The following is a 25,993-nucleotide window of genomic DNA, read 5'->3' as shown; positions in this document are numbered from 1 at the left end:
ACAGGGTATCCTTTGCCCAAGGGCTTTCATTTGTACTAAAACTAGGGTTGTGATCCTTTAACAAGGGGAGATAATTAGCAAAATGCAAAAAATGGAGTGGTTGCTAAAAAATCTTCTCAAGAACCACTGGGCAAATTATCACCAAACTTATGCATAAGGATGAGGATATGTTGTAGATAAAAAAATTGTTCAAGGCATCATCCTGAGGCAAAGGGTGTGTCGCAAGGTCACTTCAAAGTTGACCTTAAATTTTGTTTTGTTAAACTTTGATATTTTGCTTAGTATAAGGACTAGGATCATCAAATTTTGTCAGTTGATGCATCTTAGGACCTAATATCATGTTGTCTCAAAAGTAGGTCATGGTGACCTACATTTTGAATTTCGCAGGTAATTATTATTAAATGGATTTCGGTATCGAAATAGAAGATGCGCTTCCCAAAAGGCTCTAGAGTCTCGTACAGATGTAAACGAGCATGAGCTGTGGTAAAACAGGCTAACACCACATTTCCAAAGGGGCAGTCTTCCAGAAATTCTTCTTTTTCCTGATAATTGATCAGCATCATGTCGGTTTCGGGATGATCTCGATTTTTCCAACAGCTCGACTCCTTTGATTTCTAAAGTGGCGTCTTGTAATTTTTTTCTGTAATTCTTCTTCTTCTGTCAGATATTGTGTTTGCGGTAACTGCAATCGTTGCGCAAATTTTCCCCAACGACAATTCAAAAACAGTTTGGCAATGGTTCTACGAACGGGATTTTTCTCGATGTCTATCAGGCTCATGAAGATACCTTTCTGTCGTCGGATCTCATCGATTTATTCTTGTTTCTGTTCGGACGTTTGACAATGGTCGGGAAATCCCGAAGCTTCTTGCTTGGCTTCTTGCTTGATCTTCAAGAAAGTGTCGATGTAAGATCGAAACACACCCTGGCTGGTCTTTTCCAAACGCCAGACTTCGTGGATGCGGTCGAGGTGATAGCCGAGTTCTAGAGCTTTGTGTAGTTCTGTGGTCACCCAAGTTCCGGTCAGACTCCGTTCTGAATCGCTGTGACTGTATCGATCGTCGGACCCTAAGCTGCCAGGCTCGGCGCAAGTTCTGCATAAGGGAAAGAGTAATTTGCCCCCCGTCTTGTAGGGTAACACGGGGTGATACAGACCTCGGGGTGGAAGGACACGGCAACGAATGAGGCCAAAGTACTCTCTCACATCAGCGAAATCGCTGGTGATGACTTGAGGATGGTCGATGGGAAACACCTTGTATTTCAGCACGTAAGGATACAGGGAGCAGACATCGACGTATCGCATATCTCCTTCCTCGCAATACAGGCGCGTGATAATGGTACGACCTCCGTATAAGGCATCGCGAGGATTTAATGGGCCCTGAATATCGAGGTATCCTAGGAACGTTTGTAACTCCGGATTGTTTTGAACTTGTCGATCATACTCGTAATCCCGGATGCTCACGACTGTATATCCTTGTTCCTCTAAGTCTGTGGCTCGTTTCAAGGTCTGTTCATATAGGCCTTGATACTTCTGCTGGACTCGATGAGGATGGGTTTCCGTCATCAGATTTGGATAACAGGTAGGACACCCGTGCCAGTAGCAGCCGTAAAATTCGTACACAGTGCGGGAGTCCTCATCGTAGCCGTTCACCATATAGGGTCCTATAGTGATTTCACCCCTGTTCTTAGCATGGAGTATGGTATGGTCTTCGTTCTCTAGGGAGGTGAGCCAACGACAGGCCTTGGCCGAGTATCGGCGCGACGGTTGGTAACCCATATTGGGGATGATGACAATGGTGTGGGGTGGCATGAATCCTCGGCGATAGGTTAAATTGACCGTGCTGACAAAAGTAATAGATTCCTGAAACGGATCCACGCGTACGAGTCTGTAGAGAGTCGACTTAAATTGCGCACAATACCTGCGTAAAATGTCCTCATCCGAGATACAGTAAGCAAGAAATTCCTGCTGGAAATCTAACACTTTATCCTGTTGCTGATTGTACCAGGTATAGAAAGCTTCATGATTGGCTATCGACATGTCGTCGGGATTGTAATAGTGCGCAGCCGGGAAAGGACCCACGTAGTTCTGGTTCTGTTCCGCATTGAAAAAGTGTGGAAAATGGCCTTTCTTCAGTTCCAATAAACCGAAAGCCGCTGGCATCTTGGCGAGTGCAAAGGGTAGAAAATTGTACGAATCGATGAATCTCAAGCCGAACACTCCCATGCATAAGATTTTACTCCCGTTGAGGATGACTGCCGGTTTGACACAAGCCGTGTACATCAGATAATTCAAGATGAACTGCCAATTGTATCCCTTGAAATTGTGCGCGATGACAATCGCCTCATCGTGTTTTAAGGACACATTACTCTTCTCGTCCGTCTCGGATTGTAATAACCATTCCATAAACTGCTTTAATGTGCCTGGGCCTTGAAATACGAAGCGGCGTTGCGACCCAAAGCCTTGACAGTGTTCATTCTGGGTGTCGATGTATAACGTGTCGCAATGTTGACACAAGCGTTCGGCCACGCAGAGATTAGGGGTGTGAATTCCATTTTCCTGTGTACATTCGAAATCGTAATAGATGTACATTTTCAGATCCTTGTTGCGTTTGGGTTTGGGTTTCCATTGAACGAAGCAAAGATGTGGAGTGGTGACGAGTTTCTTGCATATGCGACATAGTGTTTTACCCCCACATGCGTGTCCTCTTAATAATGTTTTGCTCATCTATTTCTGACACTGGTCACAACGCCCCATTAAACTGCAGACGGTTGTCGTGGTATTGCTACTGTAAGGTTTCAAGTGGGTCTGGTAACAGTAGCATTTCTGTAAAATCCCTTACAATGAGGACATTCCGTGTGGGTGGCATCCGGGGAACAAGGGGTGTCGGCCCAACAAAACAAACATCGGTGAGGACTGACGGTACGATGATCTTCGATGTGACTATATCCGACATCGCAGTAATCGCAGCAATATGTATTCTCCGTCACTCCCGACATCGATGTAATGACATCGTAATGCTCGTTATCCAGCAGGACGTTCAAACATTTTCCGTTCCTCAGTCCTTTGTAGATGGGCTCTAATCGCAATCGCTGTGTGTTCGTTTTGAATTGGAATATTTTCAAGCGATACTCGGGAGCCAGGGCCTGCTGTAATTTCTCCCACTCCTGAGGCCCGCAGGGTTGCTCGATTTCACATCCGGCCAGTTCCATGAGAGCTAGGGCTTGTCGTTTCTGATCGAGAGCTTGTACATCCCCTTTTCTCATCCTTAACCATTTCTTCTCCCATTCGGGGTTGGAATGCTAGGGTTTTTGACTGTGTAACTTAGCCACGACGATAGCTCGGGGGAGACACAATGAATCGTCGGGGTTGTTGATGCGAACGATGGCTCTCTTGGAGGTCTTGAATTTCTCCTTATCCATGTGCAGATGTTTTTTCTTCATTCCTCCGCCACTCCCTTGGGGATACTTCACGTAAAAGAAATCCAGCTGGATAGACCCGTTCGTCATCAGGAATTCTTTTTTAGACTGCTGCACGGCTTCTATCTTATTTAAAAGTTTGTTCTCGTTGAGGTTTTTGGACTGGGTGAATTCGACCCAGATATCCGAATCCAAAGCGGGGTGCCGAATGTTGAGCCGTACATAATAATTGGGGTTACACTGCAACCGTAATTTCACATTTTTCAATAGATCGCGAAATAAGAGCGGAATAATTGAAGAATCTGGAATAGGCCTGAAGGTTACGTTGTACACATTTTGTTTCACTTTGAATTTCCGGGAATGGCGATCTCTATCCAGCTGAATGCAATAGTATTCCGACACTAACCTTCTTGCTCCTTGGTTTTGTACTCCGCGACCATGTTGTATTTTTCTCAGTCGCTCCCTATTCCGTCTGCGGAGTCGTAATTCAAGCGCTCGCTGTAACCGGAGATGTTGTTCTAAATATCTCAATCGCTGAATCCGCTCAGACATGATGCTGAAAAGTGATAACGTGGCGTCTGTATCGCGCTTTTATAACTCTAGCACCACAGCACTTTCCCACAGGGGCAGCTTGACACGCCTACACCTGACTTACAGCTGACACCTGGTCTACACCTGACACCTGCATGACCCCGCTCTCGATAGACTTTAATTGTGTGAAACTGTGATAAGATTTTAATAATACTTTAGTAATTGTTCAATTAAAAATGTGTAAACTAAAATAATGATAAACTTTTGGCATGTTGACCGTATTCAGTTTTATAGAACTGGAGAATATCTGAGTTCATTGTATGAAAACCTATTTTACAAAACAAAGTCAAAGCTACTTTTAGAAAATAGCCGCTTTTCAGAGAGGTCAAAGCGAAAGTATCCCGTTCTGGGGACTTTAAAAATTGTTCGTTTAATAAATGTGTAAACTTTTAAACAAATGTATTTATTCTTTCAAACACTGATAAAACTTGGGAAAATATAGCTACAGAACTGTAGCTCTCTGAAAAAATATTTTGACATAACAGAGAGCTACAGATCCACCCCTTATAAAAACCTTCGATTTACGGCGCACAAAAAGCTGCGCATGGTTGAGGCCTTATATCGTTGTATTCTTGAGTTGCTGTCTCATAAATTTAATATCAAAAAATTCTTAACATATTTTCCTACAATACTTGTGTCCAAACATACCTTCAAATATTCATTAAAGCCCCGTACGACCCGAAAACTCCCAGCTTTAAATGATTTCGTTTGTTGACTTATTCATGTTTTTTCAGAGAGCTACAGTTCTGCAGCTAGGGAACATAACATGTAGTTCTATTCCCTGTATTAATGACGTCACCTTAACGCTCTAGCTCGACCGCACTTGGCTACCGGCCAATTAAGTTAACTCACTAACACCTGTACTGTCGACCGCACTTGGCATCCGGTCGGCATGGCTTCCAGCTGACACCTGGCTTCCATCGGACACCTGGCGCTCTAGCTCGATGACACTTGGTCAGCTCGACTCGCTCACACCTGCACTATCGACTGCACTCAAAACTGCACTGAGTTGAACCCCTTATCGACTCCTGCACTCTAAAAACCGATAGGCGGGTCAAGTGAACTCATTTGACCCACCTATCGAGCCGCGTTATACTACTCCCCTCCCTGCTCATAGGACGTAAGCGCTAAGCATAGGCCTAAATTTTGCAGCCCTTCACCGGCAATGATGACGTCTCCATATGAGTGAAAGATTCTCGAAAGGGACGTTAAACAATAAAGAACCAACCAACCGGTAAAAGACTCAGATCTTGAGGAAATAAATGTACTTTACTTTTCAAAGTACCGGTATTTAAATTCTCTCACATTTTCTATCATTTTGTTATCATAATCAAACACATGTTTAGATAATGGGCCTCTTGAGAATATTGCAACTTTTGTATTACCAACGTTCACATGCAAATTTCCACACCCGAGCAATACGATTTAAATTCCTTAAGCGCAATTTTGTAGACCATTGATAGTTTCTGCCATTTGTAACAGCATCTTCAGCATAAAACAATATCAATGAAATCAAATACCAATGCAATTATTTATCTATCGAATTGGATATACTAATAATGCAAATCCCATATGTTTTGCATCATCGGATACCCCTGGCTGATCTTGTCTTTTATTCATTACTTTACACGTGATGATCAAAAGACGAGATCAGCCTTGCGTATCCGACGAAGATGTTTTTGTTCGAGACAAGCTCTAAATCATTTTAATATGCAATGAAAATAAAACAAGCGACATTTTTCCCCTGACGAACTCTTCTGTTGGGAAAAAATATTTGACAATCCTTTCATCTTGACCATAGATTTCATACCAATGTACATACATGTATTTCGAATTATACGTAAACATTTACCATTAATAACATTCTTTATAATCTTATTCCATAAATCATTTTTCACACCGTGTGGAATTCTTGTTTAAAATTAATATAATCACAGAAAAATTTCTTCTTTCTTTTCATAAGTGTGTTTGATAGAAATTGCAAATTAAGAATGACAAAGGGTGAAGATAACGGACAGGGATGGATCTCCTTAATCTTATAAAGAATACGAAATTTAGAGTAAGGTAACACACACAGATCCCTTGAGAGACAAGAGGTGGCCTAGGGGGAGTAAGCAAAATGAACACAAAATCCGGGGGAGTAAGCAAAATGAACACAAAATCCGTGTCTGTATTTTTGTACGGATATCTGCACCAAACTTTCATGAGAAAGTACTTTTGATTTATAAAGGATAAATATGTTCTAATTCTTATGTATACATGTACATGACAACCCTTAAAAACTAATCTAATGGCAAAATATGGTGATTGTGGACATTACGGGACCCAAGTTATGAATCGTATCAGCTTTCCAATATTTGGCCATATCAACATCGATCGACCTTTTCCGTCATGTCAACTGAGCACACCTTAGGTTACATGAAAAGAAAAAATGGCGTCACCCTCAGTTTGCGCGTTGTGTGGCTCACTCTCCAAATTGCCAAAATAAGCTAATATAATTGGATCTGACTCTAAACTGAACAATGATTTTGTTAGTTTACATGTATGTTATATGGAAAGCGAAGTAACTCTTGTAGCGGATACTTTATCTCCCACTAAGGGAGCTCTTCATATTGGAAGTCTGATAGAGTGGTTTAGTGGTGCTGAATAAAACATGGTCTAACAATGGTAGCAGAGCGTGGTTGAAAGGAAATTAGTGATTCATATTGTCAAAAACAGTGTAAGGAAGTGTGACATTTAAAAACTATTCAGTAAGAATTTAGTGAATGTGAAAAAGTGCAAAACTTTGTGGACTAAGAAAATAAGAATATCAACAACAACACCCCCCCTCTTATGACCCTAAAGTGAAAACTTATGAATTGTACAAGCAAGAATTGTTAACATGGAAAGAGGTCACAGAGTTAGATAAGAAGAAACAGTGAGTTGCTATAGCTTTGTCCCTTCCATAAAGTGATGAGTCCAGGACTCGAGAAAAAGTGTTTGATCAGCTGAACTTGGCGGATCTCAAGGAAGAAACAGGTTTGAATACCTTGATTGAAATTTTGACAAACTTTTAGCCAAAGATGACTTAGCAGATAGCTTAGAGAAATTTGAAGATTTTGAAGACTTTAAAGGGTCTGATGGACAGTCTATTAATGAATACATATCCATTTTTTTTTATGCCAAATACAGGAACATCGAAAAGAAAAACATCAAGTTACCCCCTGAGATTTTAGCCTTCAAGTTACTCAGAAGATCACTGATAAGCAAAGAGGAAAGAATGATTGTCTTAACTGGAATGAATTTTGAGAATATAGAAACTCTCTATGAAGAAGCAAAGAAATCCCTGAAAAAAAATCAAAGGTGAAACTTGTGGAAACGCACCCACTACATCAGTATCCATTAAACTTGAACCGGCATTCCTGGCAGAGAATGAGGAAGCACTGATGGCAGCTGGATGTGCAAGAATGCCAATGAAGGGTAACAAATTCAACAGAGGAGGTGGAAGAAATGAGCAGATGCGGGGGAGAGGATTTCAGAGTGGCCAGGGTAGAGGTTCATACCGTCAGCAAGGTGGGCAATCACGTATAGGCAGTTCAGGCATTAAAAAAGAGCATGAATCCATCAGGACTAGATAGAAATGTATTGGTATGCAAATCTTGTGTAACAAGGAAAAAGCTGTCCCCTTTTCTGGCAGACTAAAAAGATACGAAGTGTCGTCCGCTCCACTCTAGCAGCAGAGGCGCTTAGCCTACAGGAAGGACTGGAGGCAAGTTTCTCCTATCGACACATGTTGGAGGAAATCTTAGGACTCCCCAGCAAATCCATCGATATCTATGTATTTGTGGACAATAAAAGTATCATAGAGTCTGTGCATTCTACTAAACTGGAAGACAAGAGGCTTCGAATCGATATTGCAGCTTTGGTAGAATCGGTCGCGCAAGGGGAAGTACGGAAAATTCAGTGGTGCTCTTTACAAAAACAGTTGGCAAACTGCTTAACAAAGGCAGGGGCAGATGGTTTGTGTGTCTTGGAGATTCTACAAAGAGGACAGATGTTGCCAGACTTTGTACATGTACTTTAAAGTGACAGTGTTACTGTTAATTTTAAAACCAGACAAACTTTAATTAATTCAGAACTTTTATTTCATTTTGGTTAGGTTCAAATAAGCCTTAAGAAAAGGAAAGTATAATTAATGTTAGTTTGCATGTATGTTATACTGAAAGAGAAGTGACTCTTGGAATGGATATTTTATCTCCCCCTAAGGGAGCTCTTCATATTGTTTATCTCCCCCTAAGGAAGCTCTTCATATTGGAAGTCTGATAGAGTGTTTTAGTGATGATGAACAAAGCATGGTCTAACAGATTTTCCTAATTCTTTTTAAAACGTCATCCTATTTTCACAATTTCGTATATTTGGTAGCCTACTTCTTATTTGGTCGGTCAGTTTTTGAAAGTTTCCATCTTTTGTTTATATTTGATACTACATGTAAAATTGAAAGAGCTATTTTTCGAATGAAATGTTTCATTGCACTAAAACTGTATGTACTTCTATAAAACAGACCACTTCATGATATTTGATATAAAAAAGGCGAACAAAAATTACAGCAAATATTAATAAACTTTTGCTTCCCTCGGATTTGTCCCGCGTAGTCGGTAATACGTCGGAGGCAATTCACCATGAAAATCTCTGTATTCTGAGTCTTACATCCGAGGTTTTTATCGACATGGCGGAAAAGGCCGAGCATATTAGTCACTGCAATCTAGTTTTAGGTTGCGACATATTTCCCCATAATTGTAAGCCACATCAACTGACAAGAGTTGATGGTTCTAGGTCTTATAAGTCGAAATTTTAGTCGAATGAGGAAAAGAGAACGGAGGGGAAATCGGAGTCCTTCTGTCTTTTAAAATCATTATCCTTCTGTGCAAATTGTTTCTATTAATTAATGTTGATGCTGTAGCAATTAATAAGTCTTAATAAAGTACATCACAATTGACTCTTCGTCTTGAAGAAATAATCATCAATGTGGTCCGATCTCAACCAAAAAAAAAAAAAAAAAAAAAAAAAAAAAAATACAATGATTTCTTTCATTTACTGTGAGAACGTCTCGATATGAGTGAAATATTCTCGAAAGGGACGTTAAACCTGTGGCCTGATATATTACCTGGTAGAGGCTTGTATCGAGTTGTTTTCTTGTGTGTTACATCATATTGTCGTTTCAATTGATAAAATAGGGAGCACATTCACTTCACTGCATCGTTGGAACAGGGTCCTATGGAAAAGGAAGGAGGCTTAAAACTAGAAGAAAAATAACAGCTGAAAGAGGAGAAGAGACGACTAAAACTACTATTATGGACGGGGCTAAATGACATCTGGACAACAGGCGAACCGCCAACTACCTGTAATTTGACATATTTGTGACTAGTTTCATGCAATTTATTATTTATGGTTTCAAAATACTAAAACCTGGACCGCGCGATAGGTTCGACCCCATGGGAAAAAAATCAAGGAAAAGCCCCCGCTCTGAAAAAAAAATCTGAACACTCTCATGGACAATATGCATGAGTAGATAAAAGGCTATTGAAGCCACAAACTTGGAAATGAAATTAAATGTTGCTGAGTTTACATACTAAGTGTTAATTTCATATCATATTGCAAATCAATAATGTTAACGTAATCTCGTTGTTTATATAACGGCATATGAAGTTATTAGAAATGGCGGAAGCCGACGTATCCGGAGGAGGGCCGCACATAAAAATATACTCTTCATTTGTGACCTCCAGTCATATTGATGAGAAGCGAATACGGTAAAACTGTGTCGCTAGACTAAGAATAAGAGGCACAGTAGATGCATTATTTTGTAGAGAGATCTGAAAATATTCAGACTCGGCCATATATTTTAGTATACATCGCCGTCATTTAAACACAAAAAAACTCAGCCATCTGTTTTGGAAATATTGCGACGTCATGGGACACATTGTAGGAAAGGATATTACATATTTCTAAGACTTTCTGTCATCACGACAGCACAACAAAAACTACTTAATTAAAATATATCAACGTTTGAAAAAGCCAAGTGCCAACAAGATTTAAGAGTCTTAAAGTTGATGAAAATCAAGGTACGCAATCCTCTTTATAAAATTTACGAGTATGTGAAGTTTGGAGAGTCGCTCACTACGAGGGGAAGTCCCATTTATACATGCACATGTAGTTCTTGCCGAGAAATGTCATAACTTTCACTTATTAATATAGATGACGAGTGAAGTTCTTCATATACATGATATAGATCTATATAAAACTTTCTCAAGTTCCGAAAGAAATTTAGAGAAAAGTCTTTGATGGAGAGATATCATGGTACAAATGGGCGAATTGAATTCCGGCAAAGGGTCATGACGTACACAGTCTTGTCGCTTACATCTGGTTACTTTATAGAATTCAGTAAAACATATTAATGCATTCAATGTATAACGATGAAAGACGATTGAACAGTATTCGAATGACAAACTTCATCTTTAAATTATGATGAAAGTGAGGTAGATGATTAAATTCACATGACTGGTAAATGAACATATAGAAGCTGATCATTTTTGCATTCGAGACTTTTTGGAAGAGTTATCCACCCTTGGTAAAATTAATAAAAATCTACTTTTCAAAAAATATGTGGTAAATGATAAATTTTATTTTCTACTTCACAAAAAGAAATTTTATGTATCTTTTTACCAAAAGACTGGTATGAAAATATTATTTCTTTTAAAAATACTTTAATAAAACATGCTGTTCCCATAGACTTCAAAGTAAATATTTAGGTGAAATAAAGCAGTAATCAAATTTTTGTGAATTTCAATGGTGAATTATTTTTGTTTAATCTTCAAAATAACACCATGATTATTTTTTTAACACACAGGTACGCACACACACGCACGCACGCGCGCGTGCGTGTGTGTGTGGTGATGCCAGCGCAATTGTCGTTAATTTTTCTTAAAATCAGAACTATCAGTAATAATTTGGCACTATGGATTAAATTGCATTATATTTGGCACTTTTAATTATGAAAAACCTATCAAGATACCACATAGCACAGACAACTGCATTGCTTGGGGTCGAATTTACTATTAAATAGTACTCTTTATTAGTAAATTCGACCCCATGCGATGCAATTGCCCGTGCCACATAGCTCAAAAGTCTCATTCGAAACATATAACAAATTGCATCTAGACATAAAATGGGTTTGATTTGGGATACGTTTGACTACATGTTCGAACGCACAAACCCATACCATTACAATATAACTTTGTTTTGAAAATATTGAAAGAGATTTTGAATGGCATTTCACAGTTTTTCATTCAAAAGTGAAGTTTTGGTCTTAAAGTTATAGCATTACTATCCCCATTTGCACTAATATCTTAATCTTTGTTACATGGTATGATAATTATGTAAAAATAATACAATAAAACAAAAATAAATATGTAGATTCTAATTAGAATTTCCAATTTTATTAGATTTTTTCATCACTAAAGAGTATTTAAGTCTCAAAATAGCAGCCTTCCCTTCCTTTTATTTTCAAAACTTGTAACATATTTCTAAAGTTAAATTATTCTACCCAAATATGATGGAAATCAAAGAGTTTCATTTCATAGATTTTCATTGGATTTCCGGTTTTCGACGAAAATATTAGGGTATTGAATATATACGGACAGGCTGACAGGAAGCATGATAATTCAAAATAGGTTGATTTCTATCGGAGGAGGAACACCTCGACATGAACTTTTGTAAAATAAAATCAGAAATATGCTGCACTTTTTTTGTTGATTTGTACATGTATTTAGAAAGGCAGGTGTTGAATTTCTCAGTTTATGTAACATAAATAGAAGCATGACTACAAAAACGGACAAAATATAAGTCAAACATATATTTGTCACTAAGAGCTTTCTTTAGGAATTGTCTATTATATCAGTTTAAATACCCTGACGCGTGTGGTGCTATTTTTAGACGCCTACCAAAGAATAATTTATGCCTACCCACTACATGTATATTCACTTTTGAAATAATCTCACTGTTTTCTTTTACATGCTGATTTCAAGCATGTAATTAAGGGAAAGTCAATAACTTTTAAAAACGAATGAATATGCTTTAAAGTGATTTTAATATAACTTTTAACTGGGAGATATATCTCTCCAAGTGAAATAATATCTTTACGAATAGATAGTAAAACCGCTTGCCATATCTTATTGTATTTCAGAAGCCACTGCATGTTCAAACGTGCAGTTCATACCTTTTTACTGAGCTAATTTACTACATGTTGAAGTATTTATTTAAATAACCTTGATCTCTCGCCTGTGTCGTGTAGCTAACCCAAGTTTCTGAGTTTTAACTGTATGTGTGACCAATATTTTGTGCTTATGTCATTACATGTGTGATACTGAGTAATTGACCAGAACACTTTACATGAAGGTCAAATTCCAGTTAATGTTGAATCATTGACTATTATTTTGTACATAACACAGTTAATGGGTTAAACCTCATCTCGAGAGTGTCATTATGTGTAGCTTGTTTTCTTGTTTGTGTCACTGTTTGAATATAAGAGACCTCTTCATATTTTTGAACATGTTGCAATACAACAAGTATATCAAGAAACCTGACGGAAATCCCCACTAGTGCACTCTATAATTTTTATCTCTTGAAACAGCCCCTCGTATTTAGCTTGTTTATGTGTTTGGGTGAAGACGTATTTTGATATGAAATGTCGGTTTGGTGTTGGGTAACTTGTATTCTGGTCCTGCAGATATTGAAACAGATCAATGGTGAGTTGAATGATTTCTCTTATATTCTGAACACGAAAGTACTTGTAGGTAAAAGTCGTTGGGTATAAAGGAATGAAGACCTGGGTATGAGCACGGGTCTGTTGACACATATTGTAAACCTGAATGGTATATACTACTAGTAGACAGTCATTTGTACTGTAATAGACTGCTTGTCTTACTTAATATCAACCTATGCAATGTCAGTGGGTTCTGAGAAAAGTAGTATATTATGCACTACCTGTCAGTCTGAACGAATTACGAAAGGCGGGCAGGGGCATATAAATTTTACTCGAGCACAACACAGTATTTAGATCTTGGCATAGTTTGTATGAAACATCGTCCAAAACTTACTAAGTTAGGAGAGGAGGATGCGACTTACGATAGCTCACATACCTATTTATAAAAACTAAAATAGTCTCATTCTTTTATCATAATAATTTTTCATGGTTTTTCAAACTAATAAAAATCACTTCCTCGATCCGATACTTTTGTTTTATTGTCACTAATTTTATTGCAAATGCCAAAATTAATTCATCCTACATGGGATTCAAACATCGATATTCCGATCGTCATGGTCATGCTGCAGAGATAGTATAATGTACATCACCGAGTATACCCTAACATGCGGGGTGTAGGCTATGTTGTGAGCGGGGTGTAGGCTATGTTGTGAGCGGGTGTAGGCTATGTTGTGAGCGGGGTGTAGGCTGTAGGTTATGTTGTGAGCGGGGTGTAGGCTATGTTGTGAACGGGGTGTAGGCTATGTTGTGAGCGGGGTGTAGGCTATGTTGTGAGCGGGGTGTAGGCCAAGTTGTGATCGGGGTGTAGGCTATGTTGTGAGCGGGGTGTAGGCTGTATAGGCTATGTTGTGAGCGGGGTGTAGGCTATGTTGTGAGCTGAGTGTAGGCTATGTTGTGATCGGGGTGTAGGCTATGTTTTGAGTGGGGTGTAGGCTATGTTGTGATCGGGGTGTAGGTTATGTTATGACCGGGGTGTAGACTATGTTGTGTCCGGGGTGTAGGCTATGTTGTGAGCGGGGTGTAGGCTATGTTGTGAGCGGGTGTAGGCTATGTTGTGAGCGGGGTGTAGGCTGTAGGTTATGTTGTGAGCGGGGTGTAGGCTATGTTGTGAGCGGGGTGTAGGCCAAGTTGTGATCGGGGTGTAGGCTATGTTGTGAGCGGGGTGTAGGCTGTATAGGCTATGTTGTGAGCGGGGTGTAGGCTATGTTGTGAGCTGAGTGTAGGCTATGTTGTGATCGGGGTGTAGGTTATGTTTTGAGTGGGGTGTAGGCTATGTTGTGATCGGGGTGTAGGTTATGTTATGACCGGGGTGTAGACTATGTTGTGTCCGGGGTGTAGACTATGTTGTGTCCGGGGTGTAGGCTATAGGCTATGTTGTGAGCGGGGTGTAGGCTATGTTGTGAGCTGAGTGTAGGCTATGTTGTGATCGGGGTGTAGGTTATGTTTTGAGTGGGGTGTAGGCTATGTTGTGATCGGGGTGTAGGTTATGTTATGACCGGGGTGTAGACTATGTTGTGTCCGGGGTGTAGGCTATGTTGTGAGCGGGGTGTAGGCTATGTTGTGATCGGGGTGTAGGTTATGTTTTGAGTGGGGTGTAGGCTATGTTGTGATCGGGGTGTAGGTTATGTTATGACCGGGGTGTAGACTATGTTGTGTCCGGGGTGTAGGCTATGTTGTGAGCGGGGTGTAGGCTATGTTGTGAGCGGGGTGTAGGCTACCGAAGCGGATATATAGATGGTTGATGTTTGTTTTTGCATAATATCTCAATTTATGGACATATTTTGCATAAAAGCTAATGGTACATGTAACGGAAGAAAGCATTAATTCAGGAATATATGAAAAGAAATATATTCACTGTACACTTTCTAGTTTTATCAAACACCTCAATACAATTCTGACGATCGGGGCAAGTTTAGCACTATCGCGTGTCTATGAGCAAATATCAGGACAACGCTCCACCTTTATATGACCAATGATTACGTGTTATCTGTATAAATTTAAGCATAGGCTGTCAGTGAATAAAAACCAATTGTATTCAAAGATATCGACGAAAATTTAATTTTGTATATGGGGTGTATGCTACATGTTGTGCACGGGGTGTAGGGTACCAGATTTCTTTTAACAGATAATTAGTGCGGAATTTTCAATTTTTAGACATATGTACTGATTGTAGTAGTACTTCTATTTGTTGTTTTATTTAATAGTGCATGCATTAGTACTAGACTAGTTTATTGAATGAAACGTTTACGTTACATACATGTATACAATCCATTTACACGTGGTATATGTCCTGAATGCTATTTAATACGTGTTAAATTTTTATCCACTGTTGCTTTGCAAATGTTCTTCTGAATAAATTGTCTAAAACTGGGAGAAAGACGCAAATTACATGTATATGCAACAACTGTATAATCATGTCTTCTAACACCTCTTCATTCTAACTATAATGAAAATATACTAAATGAATATATAAAGTGTGAGAGAGAGTAAAGAGAGAGAAATGTTTTCTACAAATGAGTGACGGAAAGCTAAATTTTCTATTCCTCCATGGAAATAACCAGAACTACACTTGAAAGTGAAAAATAAAATCATATCAAATATCTCACTTCATCGGAAATACGGACTGAATATAAAATGTAAATTTATCCCATGTCATTATTTCATCCATTTTTTCCTCTCTAAATTGTCTTTTTAATTCAACGGTCTACGATGCTCGTGAGCCTTTTGATAATATCAAGGGTACACATTACACCCCCCCCCCCCCTCTCCCCATACATCAATACGATGGTTTTATTCACTGACAGTATATGTATAAACTTATACAGATCACACGTAATTAAGTGACGACGAGACCGCAAAAACCGATCAGGCCCCGTGTCACAGTAGGTGTGGCACGATAAAGATCCCTCCCTGCTCAATGGCCATAGGCGCCGAGCATAGGCCTAAATTTTGCAGTCCTTCACCGCCAGTGGTGACGTCTCCATATGAGTGAAAGATTCTCGAGAGGGACGTTAAACAATATTTAATTAATCAATTAAGTGACGATAAAACAAAGCGTTGTCCTGATATTTTATCACAGACACACCGTTGTGTCAAACTTGCGCCGATCATCGAAATTATGTTGAGGTGTTTGATAAACTATAAAGTGTACAGTGGATATATTTGTTTCCACATACATGTATTCCTGAATTAATGCTTTCTTCCGTAACCATATGCTTCTCTGCGAAATATATAAAAAAATTGAGATGTGCAAAAACGAACCTCAACCATCTATATTTCTGCTTCCATAGTCTACACCCCGGTCACAAAATAGCCTACACGCCGGTCACAACATAGCCTACATCCCGCATGTTGAGGTATACTCGGTGTACATGCATTACGGCATTTACTGCACTTATTTTCTAAAGTTCTGACCATACCTTACTTGTATGGACTGACGCGGTTGAGTTAAGGCTTTCCCCATAAAAGTTTTAATACCAGTGCTGTACATAAATATACTTTACCGCACTGGCATATTGCACGACGTCACAATGAAAAATACGTCATGACGAAGGTCATGACGTACATATCTACAGTCCTTTTGTGGTTGGAAATATCAAAATATTGTTTCGTTATTTACCACCGCTGTCAAACGGTAAACTGCAATCGCGTAAAAGTTTCTGTCAAATGGGTTATATTAATTTTCTTTGATATTGAAAAAGTTTCGATTTCTTCTTTATATAGCATACACGCTAAAGTAATATCCATATCATATTGTGATCTTGATATCGCCCCTAATCTACACGTATAGTTACTTTCACAATGGACTCATTTGCATAAACAGGGTTTCCGTACATAAAAATTTCATTATTGGCACGACACCCCGAGGTTTTTAAGTGAAAGATGTTTGATTTATGTGACATGTGAACTTCAGTGCCAATGGAACGTTAGGAGAGCAAGTTCTGGCTTCAACAGAAAATATGTTTTTCAGGCTAGATTCAACTTTGTATGTGCAAAAATCGCTGCATCTTGCATATTCAATACACATATTAGACATGTTACAAGTCACAATAAACTTGCTCTCAGCACTTTTCAAATTAAGAAATTAATATGCTTTGAAGTTATATTAACTTCAACTTGCATTGATATCTGGATATCGTGCCAATTCAACGATTTATACATACACGATACGTTTTTATCTTGTTGTTTGATCACGTGATACAGAGTTGATGTAGAGACTGTCGGTCTGGTGAAAAATGTATAAGAGGTCAATATGCACTTAATGATATATACATATTGTTTTTGTATAAAAGGGTTGTGTTTACAGAATTTGTCACAAATTGATCTGTTTATTAACGCTTTTTTCCTGACATATTTCTATGGCCCTACTTAACACAACTGCGGACACGATTTTGATATTACACAAGTTTGACAAAAATATCAATGTTTGGGATTCAATTTGAACGGATCAAACACATAATTATATGATGATAATTTCAAGTAGGCATATTTTCATTAAATTCATGAAAAGTATGCCGGTGTGAAGTGTCGCAGTTCATATCCTCATGTAATTCATTATTTTTTTCTTCTATTTACATGTTTCATTTCTGTCAGAACTTCCAGGTGTTAAAATACACTTACTATTATTTATGCAAGATTCATAACGCGCATCGTTTACAACTGCAACGCGTTCAAGAGGAAATGTCTACATCATTACACTTTGTAAAGATATCAAAGGCAAAAACATTGAGAATGTAAAGTTATTTACTGGTTGTGAGAACGAAATAGCAATGTTCTTGCTTTCACTTTCAATTAGTATACATGTACATTCTACATGGAGTGATGAAACACGCTCTCTCATTCTCTCACCAGAGGGCGCGTTACGCAAGCTAGCTCTCTCTCTCTCTCTCGCTCTCTCTCTCATTTTAACCGATCACACTGTAAATAAAAACAAGCTGATGTTCTCACCAGGTTATGACCTCGTACGACTCACAAACAAAGGGGCGGACGACGGAAGTTACACCGTTGAAGTTCACTACGATCAGAAATGGCGCACAATCTGTGGTCGGCATTGGTCTTCCGCCAACGCACGTGTCGTCTGCAGACAAACAGGACAGCCCGCGTAAGTTTATATATTACAAGTACTCGTATTATACCAGGTTCGTAGCAATAGACCCGGGTGGGTGGCTGCCCCTCCATTTTTTCCACAGGCACCTGAAGTGTGGATAGCTTGTATAGATCTTATATCCCCCCTTCTTCGTTCTGAATAGTCAGTTTCTACCTTTTGTCAGCTTTTGAGACGACCACTTGTGAGATACTACATAGGCCTATAATATATATATATGTTCAGTTGGTTATTATCTCACAAGTGGTCATCTCAAAAGCTTACAGAAGGTAGAAACTGATTATTCAGAATGACTTTTGAAGGTGATCAGTGGAGAAATAACATATTTTAGATAAATTATTGGTTCTGTATGAAAAAATAATTTCATTCTCATTAGATCTATACAAGCTATCCCCCCCCCCCCCCCCCCCCCCATCATTTAGGCCTTTTATACATGTAAAGTTCAACCTACTGACTGGTCTTCCACTTTTTAGCTCACCTGAGCCAAAGGCTTGATCAAGTGAGATTTGACCTTGTCTGTTGGCATCGGCATTGTAAACTTTTCACATTTTCATCTTCTTCTCTAGCACCACTGGTTCAACCAAATGTAGCACAAAGCATCCTTGGGTGAAGGCCTTTCAAGTTGGTTCAAATGAAGGGCCATGCCCCCTTCGAAGGGGAGGTAATCACAAAAATGCAAAATTAGGGTAAGGTCATTTAAAAATCTTCTCAAGAACCAATGAGCCAGAAGATCTGAGATTTACATGAAAGCCTCCTGACTCAGTGCAGATCGATTCAAGTTTTCCCCAGGAGTAGGTTGGGGCCACAATAGGGGATCAAAGTTTTACATAGAATATATAGGGGAATTCTTTAAAAATCTTCTTCTTCAGAACCAATGAGCTAGAAGAGCTGAGATTAACATGAAAGCTTCCTGACATAGTGCATATTCAAGTTTGTTCAAATCATGGCCTCTGGGTGGGGTGGGTGGGTGGGTGGGGGGGGGGGGGGGCACAATAGGGTATCAAAGTTTTATCGTACAGGAAAAATCTTTAAAAATCTTCTTCTCACTAACCACTGGGCCAGAAGAGCTAAGAATTACATGAAAGGTTCCTGACAAGTGTAGATTCAAGTTGTTCAAATCATGGCCCGGGATAGCTGCAGAACTGTAGCTCTCCGAAAAAAATTATGTTGACAGACCGGAGAGCTACAGTGCCACTCATAGTAAAAACTGTATATTTATTGCGCACGAAAAGCTGCGCTCGGTTCTATGTTTATTTCTCCAACTTCTTACACAATCTACCCAAAAGCACGAAATGAAAAATTTCTCAGACATTTATCAACTACTCTCGTCCCTTTACAAACCTTACAAATGTTTTAAATGGCTCTGATCAGTCTCGGAAAGTCATACGTTCGAAATCTTCGCCTATCGACAGCCATGTTTACTTGTAAGTGAGATCTCGTAAACATTTGTAAGGTTAGTAAAGGGACGAGAGTAGTTGATAAATGTCTGAGGAATTTTTTTCATTTCGTGCTTTTGGGTAGATTGTGTAAGAAGTTGGAGAAATAAACCTAGAACCGAGCGCAGCTTTTCGTGCGCAATAAATATACAGTTTTTACTATGAGTGGCACTGTAGCTCTCCGGTCTGTCAACATAATTTTTTTCGGAGAGCTACAGTTCTGCAGCTAGGCCCGGGAGGTATGTTGGGATCACAAAAGGGGATCAAAGTGTTACATGGGAATGAATAGAGAAAATCCTTAAAAATCTTCTGAAGAACCCTTGGGCCAAAGAAGTTGACATTTACATGAAAGCTTCCTGACATAGTGCAGATTCAAGTTTGTAAAAATCATGGCCTCCAGGGGTAGGTTGGTCCCACAATAGGGACTAACGTTTTACATGCAAATATATGGAAAGTCCAGATATGGGCCAAGATGACTCAAGTGAGCAATGTGGCCCATGGGCCTCTTGTTGAATAGTTTTGGAAAAATATGAATTTAAGCGAATAAAAACGGTGAATAACTCATTCTAGGGACCTTCCCCCTTCCACGATGGTTTGTGCAAAAATGCTGTTTGCATGAAATATAGCTTGCTTGTCAAAAGTTTTCAGAGAGTTAATTAATATAATATTCTTTGGCTGCCACTCCTCCCCCTTCCACTTCGAATAACAATGATACATATATGCCCAGGGATTTATCTAGGTTGTTTTTACTACCAGTAAAAGGTACCTTTCCCCTTTGGCAACAAATGGATATTTCCCCTTCCACAGATAAAAAAATCCCCATCATTTGTAGAAACTTCACAAAATTGTATAAGAATATTCAACAAAAATAATTTTTTTGATATTCTAAGTCATTTTCTACAATTGTCAGACCTACAATATAGATAAAATGAGTAATCAATCACTTTATATGGCTGTTATAATCTGTGGATATTATATTCCATGGATGTCCACCATCCCCTGGAAGCTCATGATTACATTCTCAAAAATTCCCCTTAAATATAAAATGGGTAGTATACCGTAGTACAACTAAATGCTGGATAAAACCCTGCGTGCCTGTATTCTAATGAAAAACTGGAATAACCTAAAATTATACATGTACATTTTAAAAGCGCTGTCATGTTTCTAGTTACATGACATATCTCCCACTCTCCTCCTGAAATTTGCTGCAGAAAGACAAATGGACGGACATTATAATTAAAGCCCTTCAATATTAAGATGCGACTGCAGTAGGAATGTTTCATGTTTGATAGCTTAAGGCTGTTTGTTTTGTTGTTAAGGACTCGATGTGTAGCAGAATTTCGACTGAGCAAAGATCTGGAGGAAGAGGAAGCAGAGGCGGTGAATTTGAATTATCAGTGTATGGGAAATGAAACGGCTCTTCACAGATGTCCTTACGATTTTAGTAGCACGCATGGTAGCAGAATATATACATCATGCAGTAGGCAGCCCCGTTTTGCTGTCATTTGTGGAACTCGTGAGTGAGACCTGTATCATGTACATATAGACATTTTCTGATGAGAGTTTCAAGTGATCATCTTTGTCCATTGGTCTACTCAGAATACATGTAATTAACAGAGCGTTTTCTTTGGTAAGGAAGAAAATCACTGATCGGTTTGTACTTGCATGTACTTACTCAAGGGCGTAGGAGAATGGGGTGGATGGGTAGCCAGGGCTTGTGCCCCCTCTCTCACTTTTCAAAGGGGGCAAAAACATGAAGGGGACACAATCATGTTTGTCCCCCCAACTTTTCAATTAAGTTCATTTATGTAGTTATCATTAAAACTAAACTTAACCTGTTAGCTAAGGCCCCAGTTGTTTTCTTGAAGTTTATTTTTTCCCCTTCAACTTATTTCTGTTTTCCATGATGTAATTGTTTATCTCTTGATATTGAAACTCCTATATATATAATAGTCTGGGTTTTTAAAAAAAATTAGATCTAATGATATGTAGTAACTGCCCGATACTAATTATACTAGGCTATATATTTAATTTGATTTAATGAATTTATTTCAAAACTACTAACTGTTAACAGCATAAACTTGGTTCGAATTGACCAGCATGGATCATCAGCTTAAACCACAGGAGTCAGCAGTTTATCTGTAAAGGTCTACAACAACCACCAAGCTGCACTCGCGAAGCTCAGTGGTTGTTGTTTACATTGCATCGGTGCATTTTACAAAAGAACTTACGATTTGCGATTAACTTTACATACTGGAATTCTCCCGTTTATTGTAAGATAAATCACTCCTTTGTAAAATAGTGAAAACATAATGTTGAAAATTAAGTTTCTTAAATGTTTTAATCCCTTCTTTTAAACTAATAACTGTGTAATACAATCTAAGATTTGCGACTTTGTCGTAAGTTGTTTTGTAAAAGGGGCCCCAGACCTTTACAGATAAAACTGCCAAATCCTGTAATTAAAATCCACGCTTTGATCTGTTGATACGCTCCTGTCAATGAGACATTATCTGACTCCTTGGGACTAAACTGATGTACATGTAGTCATAATAAATATAATGTTGGTACACCACTACATGTACTTGAGAAGTTTCATTGTGTTGAGCATTTAAGTGGTATGGCTAAAGATGGCATATAAAGTACAAATGCTAAAAATGTTAACAGGGATATGAAGTGTCAGTGGTGGATCCAAAAAAATTCAAAGGGGAGGGGCGTGAAACAAGTTTGTACCTTTCCTCACAAGTAATGGGGGAGGGGGTTGAAAACCCCAAAATGACAAAACATGGCATTCTAAAAAATTCAACCAAAGGGTTGCAACCTCCATACCCCCCTTTAGATCCACCATCGAGTGTGGTGGCTAAAAATGAGGGTAGTGTGATATAAAATATGAAAAGTTTTGTAAACATTTGATCTTCTCAAAATACAAGTTTACTAGTTGGTATGACACAGTGATGTTATTAAATGTAGATTCATGGTAGATCTATGTATTAAATCTACCTCTGGCTTTGTTGAATTTAATTGCTTTATTACACTTTTAAACTTGTTAAGGTCACAAAAACTGTAGAATTTTCCTTATGCATCTAGTGCATACATCAGCTAAACCTGAACAATATTACATCTTAAGGTAAGATGAATAGGACGGTAAGATGAATAGGACGGTAAGATGAATAGGACGTGTTAGTATTAGATACTGAAATGCAGCAATGGTACGTAATGTCTTTCAGGGTTCTAGTATGTGTATATACGCAGTGATGGTTCATATTAAATGCCTTTCAGGGTTCTAGTATGTGTATATACGCAGTGAATACCATGTAAGTATAGGCTTGGATTTATGCTTAGTACTTCAAGTAGGTGAAGTGGCATTTTAAGTATTTGTTTCATATATATATATATACACGTTGAATAAAGATAGCAGTAAAAATACTTGAGTCTCCTCATCATGTGTTACGTAGGATATCCTTAGTTATCTACACGTTTCTCTTGACAGAAGTTTTCAGTGTATATTACACATACATTGTAAATTGTAAATGAAATATTATATCTTAATTCAGCTCCCACTCCCCGTTGTTTTTGTTTATTTAGGTTTTTACTTTAGAATGCATGTGCTTCTTTATAATGCCAATTCAACTTAATTAGTAGATTATCATCCAGGGTCACAAAAAAAAAAAAAAAAAAAAATGGGGTGGGTGGGAGTATTTTATTTTTTTATTTTTATTTCCCCGAGAAAAAAAATTTAATGACAAAAGGCATCACACAAAGTATTAATCAAGTTAACGTTCAAAGAATCCTTGGTTGAAGATATAAAACCAACATTCTGTGACTTTAATCATTCACTCATGTCACTGGGAAGCAAGTTGGTTTGAAAATAAAAAAAAAAATCGGGGTGGGCGGGGATGATAATCTATCAATTGATTTTAACTGGCCTAAATAATTATACAAGTAAAGTTTTCATACTTGTAGTGAAAACTATGATGATGTAGACAGCAAAGGATTATCCATTGAATCCAAAGATTATTTAAACAGCTAGACAGTTTGGATTTCTCTAATCCACATAATGTTTCAAATACACGAGTGTCTTCAAGTTGCAGATGTGTCCACTGTCCATAGACAATTGGAACATCGCTTGGCCTTTTCTGCAAGTCTAGAAAAACCTCAGATTTAGGCCCCAGAATACATTGCCATAGGCTGTCCAGCAGCTCTAAAATTTCTAAAAAGTCCTTAAATTTATTTTAGTTTGCTAAAATTCCTTAAAAATGTTGAATTCAAGTGGAAATCCTAAAAAAATCCCTAATTTTTCAGATCAATTCTTATTTTTTAATTATATTTCTATTCTTACTAGCAATTTTTAAAATGCATTCATACGAAATGTGTCTTAAAGGGACATGGACACGATTTGAGCTGAAAATTTTCATTTTATTATTTCATTTTTTAATGTTTAGAATGCTTAACTAAGGTATTTCTAATGGTCAACAAAAATTAGAGTGTCAGTTGTCAAGGTACATGGGAGATACAGAGCTTACAATTCTTTGTTATATAAACATAATAGGCTCGTACCATGTTTTTGTTCACATGTAGGTTGAATATATAAGTAGTAAAGATTTCGTTTAAAGCAGAATTTTTTAATTTAAGACTTAATTCTGAACACAATTATAAATAGTTTCTAGTGTTTGGCATATCTCATTTTGGTTTAAACATGCTATTTTCTATTAAGCATGCAATCTATATATAAACAAAAACATGGCACGAGCATTAGTTGTTTACATTGTGAGTGCTGTATCCATCTCACTTGTAACTCAACAACTGCTATTCAAATTTTGGTTGACCATTAGAAATACTTTAGTTTATTAAGTTAAGGATTGTAAACAGTAAAAATGGAAAGGTAAAATTTGATTTTTTTTTTTTTTTTTTAGCTCAAATCATGTCCATGCCCCTTTAATATAGTTTGCAGATCTTATTCAGATTGTGCAGTGAAAGTCAGTTGACCAGTGGATCCATGTGTCAAGCTTGTTTATTGGTTGTGACTTTGTGATCAAGATGTGACTGTTAATTAAGGTATGAATAGCAATGCTTTAAGTTTTTTAAGCAATATTTCCCAATGAATATTATCTGAAGGATATATAAGTTCATGCTGATCCTTCAGTGAAAGTCTAGCATGCAGGCTGCAGTACACATATTTAGATATATATAAAGATAAATATTTCCTTTTTACAGGCTTTGTGTAAATGCATTTACATTTTCAGTAGAGTCGGACATTGTTTTGTGTCTTATTTTGTGTACTTGATAATTTTGCTGTTGAGTTAAATTGTGCAAATATCTGCTAGCTATATACACTTATAGTCAGTGCTTAATGTGTTTACAAGTAGAAAACTCAATACGTTATTATATCTACCCTCTTCCAGTGGGAAACATTGTTTTTGTACTTTCTGTCACAAAATCTTGTGAACACTTCTCCTGTATGACTTATCAGACTGATAGTTTTGAAACTTTGTGCGATGCTTCATTGCCATTTGTAGATTTGTATATTTTCGAGACATGAGGATCCAATTATTTTTCTAAAAATTAAGAGTGGATCTAAGAGGGGTGGAGGATGTAAAATAGCTTGTGAACTCTTCTCCTCTATGGCTTATCCAATACACTTTAAACTTGGTACAATGCTTTATTGTCATGTGCAGATGTGCATATTGTCAGGACAAGAGGATCCAGTTGTTATCCTTAAAGTTACAGTGGATCTAAGAGGGATGGAGGGAGTAAAATAGCTTGTGAATACTTCTCCTTCTATATGGATTATTGGATAGCCTTGAAATAATTTGTACAATATTTCATTATCACTTAATGATGTTTACACCCAGGAATCTTAATATTTTCTACAATTTACAGTGGATCAAAGAGGAGTGTTTTATAGATTTTTTTGCCTCACCTGACCTGAACGCTCAAGTGAGCTTTTCTGATATAAACTTCCCGTTGTCTGTCGTTGGTGTTGTTGTCGCAAACTTTTCACATTTTTATCTTCTTCTTCAGAACCACTTGGCCAATTTTAACCAAACTTGGAACAAATCATTCTTGGGTAAAAGGGGATTCAAGAGAGGGGCAACGGCATTCTCCATGGGGAATTAATAATGAAATAGCGAAAATACACTGACAAATTTTTAAAATCTACTTCTCCAGAACGAGCAGGCCAATTTCAATCAAACTTAGTACAAATCATTCTTGGGTGAAGGGAATTCAAATTTGTTTAAATGAAGGGCCATGCCCCATTCAAAGGGGAGATAATCACAAAAATGCAAAAATAGGGTGAATCAAGTCATTTAAAAATCTTCTTCTCAAGAACCAATGGGCCAGAAAAGTTTAAATTTACCTGGCAGCTTCCTGACATAGTGCAGATTCAAGTTTGTTGATATCATGGCCCCTTGGGGGTAGGGTGGGGCCACAATAGGGGATCAAAGTTTTACATGCGAATATATAGGGAAAATCTTTGAATATTGGCCAGTGACTCAGGTGAGGGATATGGCCCATGGGTCTCTTGTTTCATGTACAAGGGTTATGTTCTCTTTCCTACTTGTACTTCAATATAACAGTCATTATTTTTGTATTATACAACAATATTGGTCACATCAATGTTGAATCTTTTCTCTATCTTTTTACTCAATGCAA

At 37.9% G+C, this 25,993-nt stretch overlaps 2 protein-coding genes and 1 long non-coding RNA gene across 6 annotated transcripts in view; 2 read left to right on the top strand and 1 right to left on the bottom strand.

Annotated features, from left to right (window-relative positions):
* Positions 1-811: 811 nt before the first annotated feature.
* Positions 812-2,722, bottom strand: LOC125647269 (uncharacterized). The gene has a single exon (XM_048873957.2). The coding sequence runs from the start codon at positions 2,720-2,722 to the stop codon at positions 812-814; it is 1,911 nt and encodes a 636-aa protein (XP_048729914.2).
* A 3,898-nt stretch (positions 2,723-6,620) lies between these two features.
* Positions 6,621-8,981, top strand: LOC125648108 (uncharacterized). The gene is made up of 2 exons (XR_008795902.1): positions 6,621-7,023; positions 7,177-8,981. It is a non-coding gene; the product is annotated as an uncharacterized LOC125648108 (long non-coding RNA).
* A 3,661-nt stretch (positions 8,982-12,642) lies between these two features.
* LOC125645464 (uncharacterized) overlaps positions 12,643-25,993 on the top strand; it is a 202,610-nt gene continuing 189,259 nt past the window's right edge. For 3 of the 4 annotated variants that reach the window (XR_008795896.1, XR_008795897.1, XM_056140155.1), the window contains exons 1-4: positions 12,670-12,785; positions 17,753-17,903; positions 18,473-18,592; positions 20,662-20,858. Coding sequence is in view for 2 of the 4 variants with exons in the window: in XM_056140155.1 (XP_055996130.1) it covers positions 12,725-12,785; positions 17,753-17,903; positions 18,473-18,592; positions 20,662-20,858 (529 nt within the window). In the remaining 2 variants the exon portion in view is untranslated. Of the gene's footprint in view, positions 12,786-17,752; positions 17,904-18,472; positions 18,593-20,661; positions 20,859-25,993 lie in introns of all 4 variants that reach the window. The other variant, XM_048871004.2, reaches the window with a different exon arrangement.

Source organism: Ostrea edulis, chromosome 6, assembly GCF_947568905.1.
Source record: "Ostrea edulis chromosome 6, xbOstEdul1.1, whole genome shotgun sequence".
Taxonomy (NCBI): domain Eukaryota; kingdom Metazoa; phylum Mollusca; class Bivalvia; order Ostreida; family Ostreidae; genus Ostrea; species Ostrea edulis.
This window is presented reverse-complemented; position numbering and strand designations above follow the sequence as displayed.